The sequence below is a fragment of the Trachymyrmex cornetzi genome, unplaced genomic scaffold (genome assembly GCF_001594075.2).
Source record: "Trachymyrmex cornetzi isolate Tcor2-1 unplaced genomic scaffold, Tcor1.1 scaffold646, whole genome shotgun sequence".
Classification (NCBI taxonomy): Eukaryota; Metazoa; Arthropoda; class Insecta; order Hymenoptera; family Formicidae; genus Trachymyrmex; species Trachymyrmex cornetzi.
Window position 1 is genome coordinate 1,628,188 of NW_017299966.1, and position 13,261 is coordinate 1,641,448.

Here is a 13,261-nt window from a genome sequence, read left to right on the forward strand (position 1 = left end):
CGAGCTAAAATATTCTAACCTGATAGCGCCACGGTAGTTTTTACTATCGCAAAAAATATCATGTAAGTTGTATGTAGTTGACTTTTTAGCAATTTTCCTGGACAGATTGTAGGATAGTCGCAGAGGTCGTGTTTGCCGAACTATATCATCATGATGTTTGCTTCCGACATGCAGCAAACTCGCAAAATGGCATCCAACAGATATGAAAAATACTTAGAAAAATTAATGAAATAAAAACTATTTTGTCCGCAGTAATTTATTTGCTCTACTGAAGTTTCTTCATTTGTGACAATTCGCGATATGTACCTTTTTTGAGACGATGTATTTTTGACAAATTTTTACAGTATATTACGTTACATTGAAAAAAAAAACCGAATAAAATATATGAATATTCTATTTGAAGGTACATAGGAGATATTTTGCATGTATCTATAATAATATTTAAAAATACTTTTTATTATTCAGTGCTGTAAATACAATTTTCTATTCAGCCACCTCTTTCTGGCTTTTAAACAAACGCACTCTAATAAAGCGGATTGTGTAAACTATGCCTTTTGAGTGCAATCTCAATAAATAAACAGATTTTGTTGAATAGAATAAATCGAAGTGAACAGCGGAATGCCTAGATATCCGTTCTATTCATCTGTGCACAACAAACATGTATATTTTGAATCTAAACTTGGAGAGCACAATGCCGTGGGAGCAGTTGGCAACATAAATAAAGCATTTGAAGAGGGATACTCTTAAATAACAGATAACGTGGAATACCATTCAGAAATTCCATGTACTCCGTAGTACTGCCTCTGAAAATAAGGATGATTAGTTTCGTCCGTAACAATCTCCGCGAGTATTTGGAAATAATTAAAAAAGCGAAATTGTCCGTTTAATTTAAAGATATCTTATTTTCAGAATATCAAGCTAGAAATAACTTAAAATAAGTATCGAAGAACGTTTAAGGAAAAGAGAGAATAAAAATTTTCATAGCGCCCCGGGATACGAAAGTATCCCGAAGAATCTTAAGGAATTTACAAACTCAAGAGGCGAAAACTTTTGACATTTCCAAAGTCTCTATTTATCCAAAGTGTCGCGTAGATCGAGGTCAGTTTTTGACAGATGCGATTTCTGCCGGATCGCATCGTCATCAGACGGGAGAGACGCGATCTTCCACCCGTTGCTCTCGTCGCGCGACTCTGATTTTATTTACGCGTGTTCGGTTCCCTGCGCCGCCCCATCGCATCGGCGCCAGTTCACAGGCCAGCGGCGCGTGAATGAACGAGCGAAATGATTTGTTGCAGGTGGTGCGAGCGGCCAGCCCGGTTTTGTTGCGCGTGATTGTTCTGGGGGCCTTCTTCATATACTGCACGGTAAGTAGAAGCCTTACGTCGCGACTCCTCGCGCCTCACCTCACCTCGCCTCGTCTCGTCTCGCCCCCGCATTTTCCCGGAGTGTTTCATATTCATGAGGGTCGTAGCGTCGTCGTCCGATAACAAAGCCTTCTCACGCCCGTACTACCGGGAGTACGTGGCGGCGGCGGCGGCGGCTTCACAGAAGCCGTTCTCTCGCCACCACAGCATCCTGCCGGTTGTTACCGCATCTGTCGCAGCGACTGCCTCCCTATAATGTATGCACGCGCACCCCATGCACCAATTATGATAACGCATAATTCGCGATATCGCCGCGCGCATTGGTCGCAAACATCGTGTATTCATCAACTATTAATGGCCCTCATGCTTTACTAATTAAAGCAAACGTACCGAATGTATCGTCCAGATGAGGAGACACGTATATCCCTCGGTCCATGAATTCCCGCGCTAGAAATCGTCATCCATCGGCTTTCTATCCAGACTGTAATTACGACTTCTCCCACGATCCGCGATAACTTTCGAAATATCCCAGAGTTATGAAGTAGTCACGTTATCTGCGTTAAATTGGAGATCTTTGCAATTAAGCCGTTAATCAGATTTTACTCGAGAGTTGTCAGAGTGATTGGAAATGGCGCGTCTCAAGTCTTCTCGTTGCTAGAAGGGATGACGCGCTTGTTATTATTCATCATTACGCTTATTATACCCGGATTATTATCGGATGATACATACTCTCCGACAGCGTGATGGAAGCTCGCCCTTTCTTGTTGTCAAGCGCATAGATCACGTAGCAGCATAAAATAATTCCAGACATCGTATTCTGGGTTGTTCTGAGTTTTGACCCGTAGTGACGGTTGCTGTGACACGTATTCTGCGCACGTTCTTACGTGATATATCGAGTTGATAGCAGAATTTCTATCACATTTCGCAAACCTGCTTTATCGAATTCGAAACGGATCCCGACGACGAGAAGTCATTTGTATAAACGTAAACTCTAGGGATCTCCCGCAAATGCACCATCTACGCTTGCCTTTCGACGGTACGACCTAGGATATCCGTTTAAGTCAACGCGAGCAGCAATCCACGAAATGCTTAATTAACGATTCATGAGACATTTAATTTAGCTTGATAATTCCCACCACACCGCGTTGTAAATGCGGTTACATCATTAGAATATCTTACGTAAAAATTGTGAGGGTCTAGCTGTAGTTATACCGCGCGCTGAAGAACGCAATCGTTTTATTTCAAAAGTGCAGAAAAACGACTAACTTCGTTCTTGCAACGCTGAAGTAAATGAATTTTTTGCATTCACCGCTATGTTCGTTTCAGATTTCTTTTTCTTGTACAAAAAGATTTCTTCGAGCAACCTTTTTTTAATATTTTTAAAAGAATTTTGAAGCAGAAAATAATTGAAATGTTTCCAGAGATTTTCTCCTAGCATCATTATATAAAATAAATAATATTGCTTCTTTACTTTGAAAAGTGACGTAACTGAAAAAAATGTAATATTTGAGTTAGTATATGAATGAGTTAGACAAACATTATTCTCAATCATATTAAAAGTAACTTAACTTTATAGAAACTTGTCAAAATCATCACAATTCAAAAAGAATAGTTTTTAAGGGTTACGAAATGAAAGTGACATTTGATTATATTAGGAATATTCTTTTTGCAGATTGATTATCTGATTGATCAGTAATTTTCTTGTCAGTAATTGTCAAGTTGAAAAACAATTTTGCTTCTTTTCTGGGAAACTTAATCTTTTGAGTTTTGTCACTTTTAAAATAAGAGAACGGTATTGTTTATTTCGTATTATTAATATATAATTGTGTATATATATATATATATATATTAGATGTTGAACTTAATTCCTGCCGTTTTTCGTCTCCAAAATTGACTTGTTTCGAAGGGAAGATGAATGAATACCTTAATCAAAGTAATTTCCTCCATTTTCTACTTTATTACTAATTAATAATACTTTGATTAAGGTATTTCCCTTGGAAACAAATCAATTTTGGAGACGAAAAAAGAGACGGCAGGAATTAAGTTCAACACCTAATATATATATTGATATATATATATTGCATAAATCAATAAATTCATCAATTCTAACGTATCGAGACAAGAACTGTTTCGTGTATACATGTATACGTTTCACTGTAAAACTATTAAATGATAAACTTTCAACTGCAGTAATTAAACGGAAACTGGCGCAGGCATTCGCTGTTTACGGGAGGTGTTTGTACTGGAAAGTAGTTATGTCACACTCACTTACACTGAAGTTGCGTACAATACAGTCTCCAGAAATTGTAGAATTTACTACGAAAGTTTAGCTAAAGTGACAACAAGTATGTTCCCAGTGAGTTCTGTAGTCCCGCGTGGTATTCGGATCAACAAAAATTAAACCTACAGTTGGCACAGTCTGCCTGGAAAGAACGTGAAAGCGGAAACGTGCAAACTCCCATAAAGTATAATAACGTTCTTTCCCCATGTGATATCTAAACGTATAACGTACTTAAACGCGCGCACAGATGCTCGCAGACGAATTTGCGCGAGTATCAAGCCACGGAGGCGGACGCCACGTGTAAGCGTCGTGCAACGTGACTCTCTCTCCGTTAGAATGGCGACGACGTGATTTTTCTTCCGCTGGAGTAATGGCAGGGCCGTGAAGGGGTTAGTATCAAGGTGCGCAGCAGACATTTCGAATGCTCCAAGTTGGTAGCTCGTCACTCGTCGAGATGGAAACGTGCCTACGTATATATATAATGTTTGCTCTTACGAGGTACGAACTCCCGGATGACTTCGCTTAAATTCGGAGTACTATTCTTAATGGGACGTCATTTGCCCGCTTATGGAAGGTCTTCCGTTTCTCACTAAACTTCGGTATTATATCTCGCCAGGAGTGAGAGCTGCCGGTATAAATCGCGCGATACAGCTTGGAAAGTCGGATGGAAACCACCGTCGAATTTTGCGGTGCGTGCGAGCTGTCTGTAATTTCTCATTGTTCCCACTTCCGTCCGCGGCGTCTGATTAAGATAGAATTCCGTTTCGTCGTTTTATAATATTTCCGGGAATTTCAGCTTAATTTTCGAACGTGAAAGAAAAAATTACGGCTTACTTGCTCTACGAGAAAGGAATTTATTACGTTTTTTTGTTGCGCGTACCTTTTTTCAGTTTTCATTATATAGACGTATTTTCAATAGACCACAGATATACGTAACAGAATATATATATTTATATAAAACTACCCTTATACGCTCTGTTATTATTAATATATTTATTTTATATTTTAACAATTTTTCTCCGCTATCTTATTTTTCTCCGCGATAATCATTAGTTTCCAAGATTTCTAACATGTCTATGAATCCGTGCTGGAGTCTGGAAGTTTATGCGATGTCAGAGCGTTGTGTTACACAAAAGAAAAATCGCTTCAAAGTGCTCGTTCAGCAAGAATTCTGTTTTCTTTTTTCGCTCTGTATTTTCCCGTATACTTTTTATAGCGGATTTTTCAATATTATTCGAATGTTATTTCTATGAATGTTTTTTTTTTATAATATTGATAACACACGGCGAAACATTCTTTTATAAATATCTCGAAATAACTTTAGTCAGAATAACAAAACAAAAAAAAACTTTTTTCTTTATTCTTTTTTTATTTGTTTCGTCATCTTGGAGAACACATAAATAAAAAATTAGCATTTAAAAATTCGATAAACAAAAGCAAAATAGACATTTATAAATTGATGTATCGAGGCATACATTAAATGTGTGATAATATTTTAATAAATACAGTTATATTTTGCTTTTCTATCGTAATACGCACTCGATGTATCATAATATATCATTTTCGTATTCGCTCTATGTTAAACATGAATTATTTAGATATTAGTTAATGGGGTGAATTTCATCGTTATAAATACCCATCCGATATATCCTCTAGAGCCAATACATAAATAATATACGCGCATAGACGGTGATTCGATGAGTGTTCTCGTCACAGTTTCAAAGGCGCGTATCTAAAGTGCTTTAAATATTATATTCTAATTACGTAATTACATATGCCGGGAAGCGTCAACGCCGTAACGAGGTAATTTATCGAAATGATGTTGTCAAAATTTACACGATTAATAGAAATGGGACGAGTATCCGGTGCACAGATGTATAACACAGATGCATAATTGTTGAAAATTGCTTACGCAGTATCACTTTGCAAAATATGCCATTGCTTGTTGCAGACTATAGTTATGTATCCCAGGCCAAACATCATCACGTGCACCGTGCGCGTATGGCTACGAGAAATTGGCTTTTCTCTCACATACGGGGCACTCATGCTCAAAACGTGGCGGTAAGTGTGCTTCACTTCTTGATGACGTTACATTTTACTCATTTCATGACCATTTTCCTTATTCGTTCCGCCAACAAGAGCATCGTTCTTTGCTGGAACTTTTATTATCAATGATAATTATATGAAACAATGAATTAATATAAAGGCTGTGTGAGTCGGCGCGATTAACAGTGCGCAAATTACCGCGCCGACTCACATAGCCTTTATACTAATTTATTGTTTTGAATTTGAGGTGTCCAAATATTGATATTTAATTGATAATTATATTTATTCTTTTCTATCTGTTATATCATTTATTTATCTTCACGTTCCCTCCTCATTTCCTTTTTAACGAGTTCAAAAGTTTTCTCTTACGTTTCATAAAGCTGTAATCGTCAAGTTTTATTTTATATATATTTTGATTATTTCATGACTTGTTCAGTTGGACTGCCAAAGCGTAAATTTAAAAAAAAATAACCGAGAACTGTAATTTTTGTAACCTACTACAATTTTTATAACGTTCTCTCATGTGATTTTTGTGTGTAAATATTTATTGGGGTTCATACAATATTTATAACTAACTCGTTTACAACCATTGAAAAAAATAACGGTGCCATTGAAGTCAAACGTTACGCAGAATATTATTAATAAATCTATTTAGACTTATACAAAATACTGGTTAATTCCTGGTGTTAGCATTAAATCCATAAATTCTCTCATCTGACTGCGAGGGCTCGGTCAGTCAGTCGAAAAAAAAAAGAAAAGAAACAAAATTAGAATTCAGTCTAGATAAAAAATGGATCCGATGAGATTCGCTCATGTTTTGCTTGCAGAATATCCGTGATCTTCCGAGTGAAATCGGCAAAGGCCGTAAAAATAACAGACGCGAGCCTGCTGAAACGGCTCGGTATCATCGTCCTGACGTTCAGCGTGTTCCTAAGCATAAGGACATTGGTCGCACCGCCCGTCGTGATCGTCGCACGAACTGCCGACGATCTCAAAGCGTATCTCTGCCGAACTGACTGGTGGGACCACAGTTTTACCACTCGTGAGTACCATGGACAGTATCTCTGTGTGCTGTGCATAGGAAAGAGATATCGACTCGCTTAATCCTTCGCTGTACGCTCAGTGCCTTCGATACCACGGACTTTTGTAATCGTAAGCTGTATCGTAAGCTCCAGTGAAATATGAGCACGTTGCAGGGCTCTATCGTGTATATGTATATATATATATATAATGTGTGTGTGTATATATACATATGGTATAAGAAGTAGGCGGCATTGGATTAACTTTGCTTTTATGGAATGATCGATCCCTCGCGTACACGTAAGAATGCGATCGAAAGTTAGAGAGTTTCTGATGAATTAAACTCCGAGCTCGCTTTTCACCTCAAGCGCCTTCAGCGCGCTCTCGAAAGCTTATTTACTGAAATATTTAATATATAAAGTTGCGAGGCGAATTACGCTGGGATGGATGGCGCTCAAAATAAATAAGTCGGGATTCTCGTCCCGAATTCTCGCCGGGGAATCTTGTTTAACGGCGGGAAAGAAGAGGAGGGGAGGGGCGGGGACAAAAATGCGCGAAGTACCTCCAGGACATACCCGCGTAAATGAGGCGTGAAAGTGGGCATCCGTCTCCCGGCGTAACCCTGGCTTCGCCATATCCATAAGTTCCTGTATTACACGTGGCAGGTAGCATTAGTTCGCATTACCCATCCTCTCTGTCAGTTATGTGTGCCTCTGTCTACTTTGTAAAATGTTTACCGAGTCTCTATCATGACGCGCTTCTCTCCCGTCAGGAAAATTGCTCTTGGCGGTGTATCAAATTAATTTACATTAAATTAGTATTTAGCGATCGTATCGTTGTATGCATATACGCGCAGTTAATACGGCATTATGAAGGATTAGAGCGTATTAGCGACACACAAAGTATAATACGATGTACACATGTATAATATGTAATGTGGAAAACCGTGCACATGCGAAGCCATATTGATTTAGTAATACTGCAGATGGTCAAACGCGATTTTAAATCAAGATGGATAGTGTAGTACGTAGCCGCGGATTCGAGGGAAACCTTGTATTATATAGTTAACTCGTATTCATCTGTCGTCAGAGAGTAAGAGAGGTATTAGTTTTCCTATAACGACTTCTCCAAAGAAATGGAATTAATCCGTAAATCTTACGCAAACACACCATATCTCGATCAGTATGTTCCCACAGTTTGAAGAAGGATCTTAATTCCTTAAATCCCTCGCAATTTTACATTTCATTCAGGAGTTTAACTGAAATGCATAATGCAAAAGTATCTACGTTTATCTCACATCTGACAATTCTCAGAAATTCTTCAATCGGAGCACTCGGATTATCAAATTATCCAATTCATCCTACGATTTACAGAGTCGTAACTAACACGTGAACTCGCATGCGTTTACTTCGACTTTCGCACACGTATATGTGAACGGAGAACGGAAATCAAAAAATATTTCGGCCACACGTACGCGAGTAACGACTTTAGCTACGACTCTGCGGGTCTTTGGGCAAAACATTTAGTTTGCTATTGAGACTAATGTGATTTGGAATTTCACGTGATTTCAGTCGAGGTGATGTTCCTCGTGTGGGGCATCCGGTTGTGCATCGTAGTAAGAAAGACTCCGTCGGAGTTTAATGAGAGTCGATTCATTTCAATGGCGATTTACAACGAATTTCTACTATCAGTCTTCCTCAACGTTTCAATGTAAGTTTGCGTTATGATACCTTTTCTCTCCATTCATTATTCCGAATGACCGATTGCAACTTATCCGAGAAGTACTTGGCGAAGCTCCGTCGCACTGGCAATTATTCGTAACATGAGATGGTGAAAACCGTTTTTCCAAACTTTGAAAGAACTCTATCAAACGTCATATATATTTGAACTTAATCGCGAATTCACTTTAATGTTGTAATGATATCGACTTTTTATATTTAAATGTAATTAAATACTGAAATTTTATATCTCAAGAGTTTAACGGTGGAATGCATAATGTAAGTCAATTTAAAGCGACCCTTATTTTAAATGTAAATACTGTGTCGACGGTTTTACAACGTGTCCCATCTTAACTGCAATTTAATGACAGGTTCTGACTTGACGAATTTATAATCAATTTTTTTCTAACACTGGCTCTTGGTGTTACAATTTACTCCAAGTTTTGATGCACAAGATTACATGGCGCGACGATAAATTTAAAAAACCGAAATTTTACCTCTGTTACTCGAGCGCTTTTCCTTTGTTAAATTTTCCGTCCAATTTTCTTCCTAAGAAAAGAGGAATTTGTATCAAACGCATCTGTCATTAAAACTTGATGCAATCAAGAACGTGTGGTTTTTCAATCTACGAATGCAATTTGAATTTTCGAATTAGAGAAACAAATAAAAATAACGGAAGATCTGGGACACCAACACACTACTGGCCCGTTCTTACGTCATGGTAGCGCTTCGTGCAGCTAACAGCTCTGAATAATTTCTTTTCCGTTGCTGCAGGTTGTTCCTGCAATCACCGGCCAATCCGGATTTATTGTACATCATATTTTTCTGCCATACCCAGCTTACCGTCACATTGCTGCTTTGCCTGATATTCGGCAGTAAAGTAAGAAATATTATTTATTACAGCTTTACCGTATGACAATTATTACGTTTTACGGCGCGCATTGTTACTTTAGTTGGTCATTTGTGTCGAGAACTTTACTCCAAAATTTTTATAATTTTAAATTCTACATGGTAAATTATTCAAATATTATAGTTATATAAGTATGTATTAATCCGCGAAACAGTTTTAAACGCGTTAGATTAATATATATTTTGCGCGAATATAAATTTGTAAAAACTTTATCTTTGAAATATTAAATATATAGGCTGAAGATAGTCTTAAAGAATTTATTCTCAAAATATTTTTGAGTAAACTTTATTTAAAGTAAAGAAAAAGTAAATAGGATCACATTTTTTAATGTAATTGATCTGTAAATAAATTCTCTTCTTGTTCGAAATTTAGTGAGAAAAGCAAAATAGAAGTTGAGGTATCGTATAAAGCTAAAATTCAATTCAATCAGCACGAATGAGATTAAATCGCGCAATTTCCGCTTCGTTTTCTATTTGCTTCTCTCTTTCTCTCCCCCCCCCCTCTCTCTCTCTCTTTGCGAGATTACTGTAAAGTCCTCTTACTAGCTTGAATAGAAATCCCAGTGCCGTGTAAGTTTGGTTGTTACATACGTCGCATTTAACGAAGGCTTACGTGGTGTTCCGCGACGGAGGGAAGGAGGAGACGATTGGTAAACTTTGTGGCGCGACCGGCAAGTTCTTGGGGAAAAGCAGTCGTCCGCAGGGTACTAGTAACCAGACCAACTCGATATCGCTTCAGCAGGGTAATTTTGCCGAAGAAAGCGACTCTGTCACGGTAAGCACCCCGGTAAACCGGTTGGATCCTCCGGTCTCCGTGGAGCGTATTTGAAACTGTACACTTCCTCTTTCCTAAATATAATCCGATCTAGATCTAGATTTGCAGCAAATTGCGATTGTATCGCTCTAATGCTAACCTAATTTTCGAATTATAAACCGCCAAAGTTCCAGACTTTTAAAGTTTTAAAATCCTAATTCTCCAAGTTCTTTAAAGCTTGAAACTTTAAGATTTTGTATATAGCTTGTAATCTTAGAGGATATATTCTGGTTAAAAAATTTTTTAATTTCAAAATATTAGAATTCCTCAAATTTTAGAAATCTTGGAACTTCAAAATTATGACATCTTAAAATTTACGATATCTGGAATTAAAAAAATTTTTACACTCTTTAGCATTTTAGATTGTAAATATAAGATAAGGATAGCAAGAGACAGCAACTTCTTTCTAGGAGGAATTCCGCCGTTTGCTCAATCAGTTAGAGATTCTGAAGGAGAAGAACATATTATTAGGGAATCAGGAGCTGTCCAGGAAGCTGGCAGCTATGCTAGACGCTTCGAATCGTGTCGAGGCTCAAGTATCCACTATTCAAGCCATTTCGACTAGCATCGTTCAGTTGAATGATCTCAATAAATCGACGAAAGAAACTAATCTCGGACAAGCTTGTCAAGAGCAGGCCCAAACAGGTAAAAAAATAAACTTTAAAATAATGTGTATTGATTTTTTTACAAAAAGTTAGCGGGATTGTGAAATATGTTGTAACTGTTTTTCAACGTTAGCACAGTCGGAAATAAAATCTCGTCAATAAAAGTTCTGTATGAACTGAAGAGAAACCTTTTATTTATATATTACATTCAGAGCTCGAAGCTAGCACTGCTAGCAGTTGGAAATAAAATCAGAGGAATTTATCTGTTTTAAAAATGACACAGATTTACGAATGATCGTAGCTTTGGAGACGGAGGATAAAATTAGAAAAAGTAGAAATTCTGACAAAAGCAGTATATATGGCCCGCATATTTCATTTACATTTAAAGTTGGAAATTAGGGGGCAAGAACTGCGAAATTGTTTCTGATGCATTGAAAGATCAGAAAAATGAAAATGAACGGCATTATAAAGTAATCTGCCTCGAGAATGTTGCTCGGTTAAATTAATTTTATTGTAAAAACTGGAAGTCTAAACGAGAGTTTTATTTATTTACTCTCTCCCTTTGTACCCGTTCAGGACGCTCTATTAATTTTTCATTACATTCCGTGAAGCCCTGCGGGCAGATAATTCTACCTTTGTTTAGGAAACGGTTCTCGAAGCGAAAATCGATGTCGCGCATGTATTGAGAAAAATGGGCTTGGAGGAAAGGATGTGCGCGATATGTCGAAGGATAATGAAATGCCAGAGTCGAGGAAAATCGGGAAAGACATCGCCGTGTCAACATCCTCGAAACACCCTATTGAGGACGTCGGCAGGGAAATGTGTCACGGAAAAGACGGCAAAGAATCTGATTCGAAGGACAAATCCAGGAGTAAATCCGGTCACGCTAGGACACACGCCATAGTTATCAACCTCGACGATAAGAGCAGATTTTCCGAGGAAGTTACCGTCTAACGTTATATTTAAGTAAAAAATAAACGGTTAATGTAAATGCAATTTTCCAATATTTCTGTAATTAACGATTTTATCGTGAATGAAACATTATTGATCGTTTTTGTTGAAAATTATGATTGTTAATCACAGATTTTTAAAAAGGTTGACATTTTCCGATGACAATTAATTAGCATGGAATTCCATCAGGTATAATTATTAAAGAAAATTTTATCCGTTATTAATAATATAATAATTGATTCTATGAATAAAAGACAAAAATTCTAGTTCGTTCCAAATACAAATTTATTCCATGAATAATTTAAAACCGACACTCTAAAGAAATTTTTCTGAATTAATAAGATTGATTAATCCCTCAATTGTTGAGCGTAATAATAATTCTAATAACAAGTTGGAAATTTTTTATGTCGGAGAATGTCTCGAAGATCGTTAGAGTAATTTGTTGAAACGATGATTGATCTGAATGAAAGTTAATTAAGAGATCGTTTAGTCATCGTGAATAATCGTTCGCATATACGTTAATGAAAGAGCCACGGCACATATCGATTTTTCATATATTTCGGTGTATATCAAGTATCCGTGAAATAATAAAAAAAAATTGAAACATTAAATTAATCACATCGTTTGGCATTTTTAAGCGAGACCGATCGCGTTCTAGTGCGTCATTAATGAACCGTTCATTAACCCTTAGGGAGTAATCCGCCCTTTCTAGCAGCAAATCGATCTCGTCGGGCTACGGGCTTTCCAAGATCAAAATGTGCTTCATCAGCGTGTTCGCGGATCACAAGATAGCCTGCACCTGTAATTATGTATTAATGTAAAAGCAAGTTAAAGGATAAGGCTCATTAACCCTTTCCAGCTCCCTAATGCCGCATGGTATTATTAAAATTGTATCGTTTTAATTAAGTTCCTAAGAATGTATTAAATATATGCATAATAATATGAAATATGATATATTACATTATGTTATAATAATTATGTAGTGTAAAATAATATGAAATGTGCATTACACCATGTTCCATGATGTTACATTATATTGTATTATATTTGTTAGCGATACTGTATTGTATTATATTACATTCAGAGATTATAATTAAAAAAAAATAAATATAAATATAAATTTATCTAGGGAAACAAATCTCCGATGTAAAAATAATGGGCTTGAAAGGGTTAAAAGAAACAATTTTTATGCTATTTTTTTGCTAACGACTTTATATGATATGTGCAGATATCAGTAATGATTCGCTCAATAAATTTGCAAAAATTCTTATAGTTATATATTTGAAACTCTCAATCTGTGAAAATGCTTCAACTATCTAATTCGCACGATTAATATTCTTAAACGCTCAAGTCGATCGAACTTGAATGAATCGTGCTTCTTAAATCATTAAGAAACACTGCTTTTACTTTGTGGAATATTTTAATTTTGAATATTTTAATTTTGGAATTTTAATTTATCTCTCAATTATTTTTTATTGAATATCATATTTCATTTACTATTTATTTTCTATAAATATAAATCAACATTTTGTATTAAATTTTTCCTAAGTATC

General features: G+C 36.6%; 1 protein-coding gene across 1 annotated transcript in view; it reads left to right on the forward strand.

The window, feature by feature from the left end:
• The window catches only part of LOC108767069 (uncharacterized), a 93,044-nt gene extending 81,333 nt beyond the window's left edge, over positions 1-11,711 (forward strand). Inside the window, exons 6-13 of the mRNA XM_018516749.1 lie at positions 1,296-1,364; positions 5,597-5,706; positions 6,519-6,733; positions 8,283-8,421; positions 9,204-9,309; positions 9,946-10,113; positions 10,563-10,797; positions 11,401-11,711. Coding sequence (XP_018372251.1) covers positions 1,296-1,364; positions 5,597-5,706; positions 6,519-6,733; positions 8,283-8,421; positions 9,204-9,309; positions 9,946-10,113; positions 10,563-10,797; positions 11,401-11,711 — 1,353 coding nt within the window. The remainder of the gene's footprint in view (positions 1-1,295; positions 1,365-5,596; positions 5,707-6,518; positions 6,734-8,282; positions 8,422-9,203; positions 9,310-9,945; positions 10,114-10,562; positions 10,798-11,400) is intronic.
• The last annotated feature ends 1,550 nt before the right edge of the window (positions 11,712-13,261 follow it).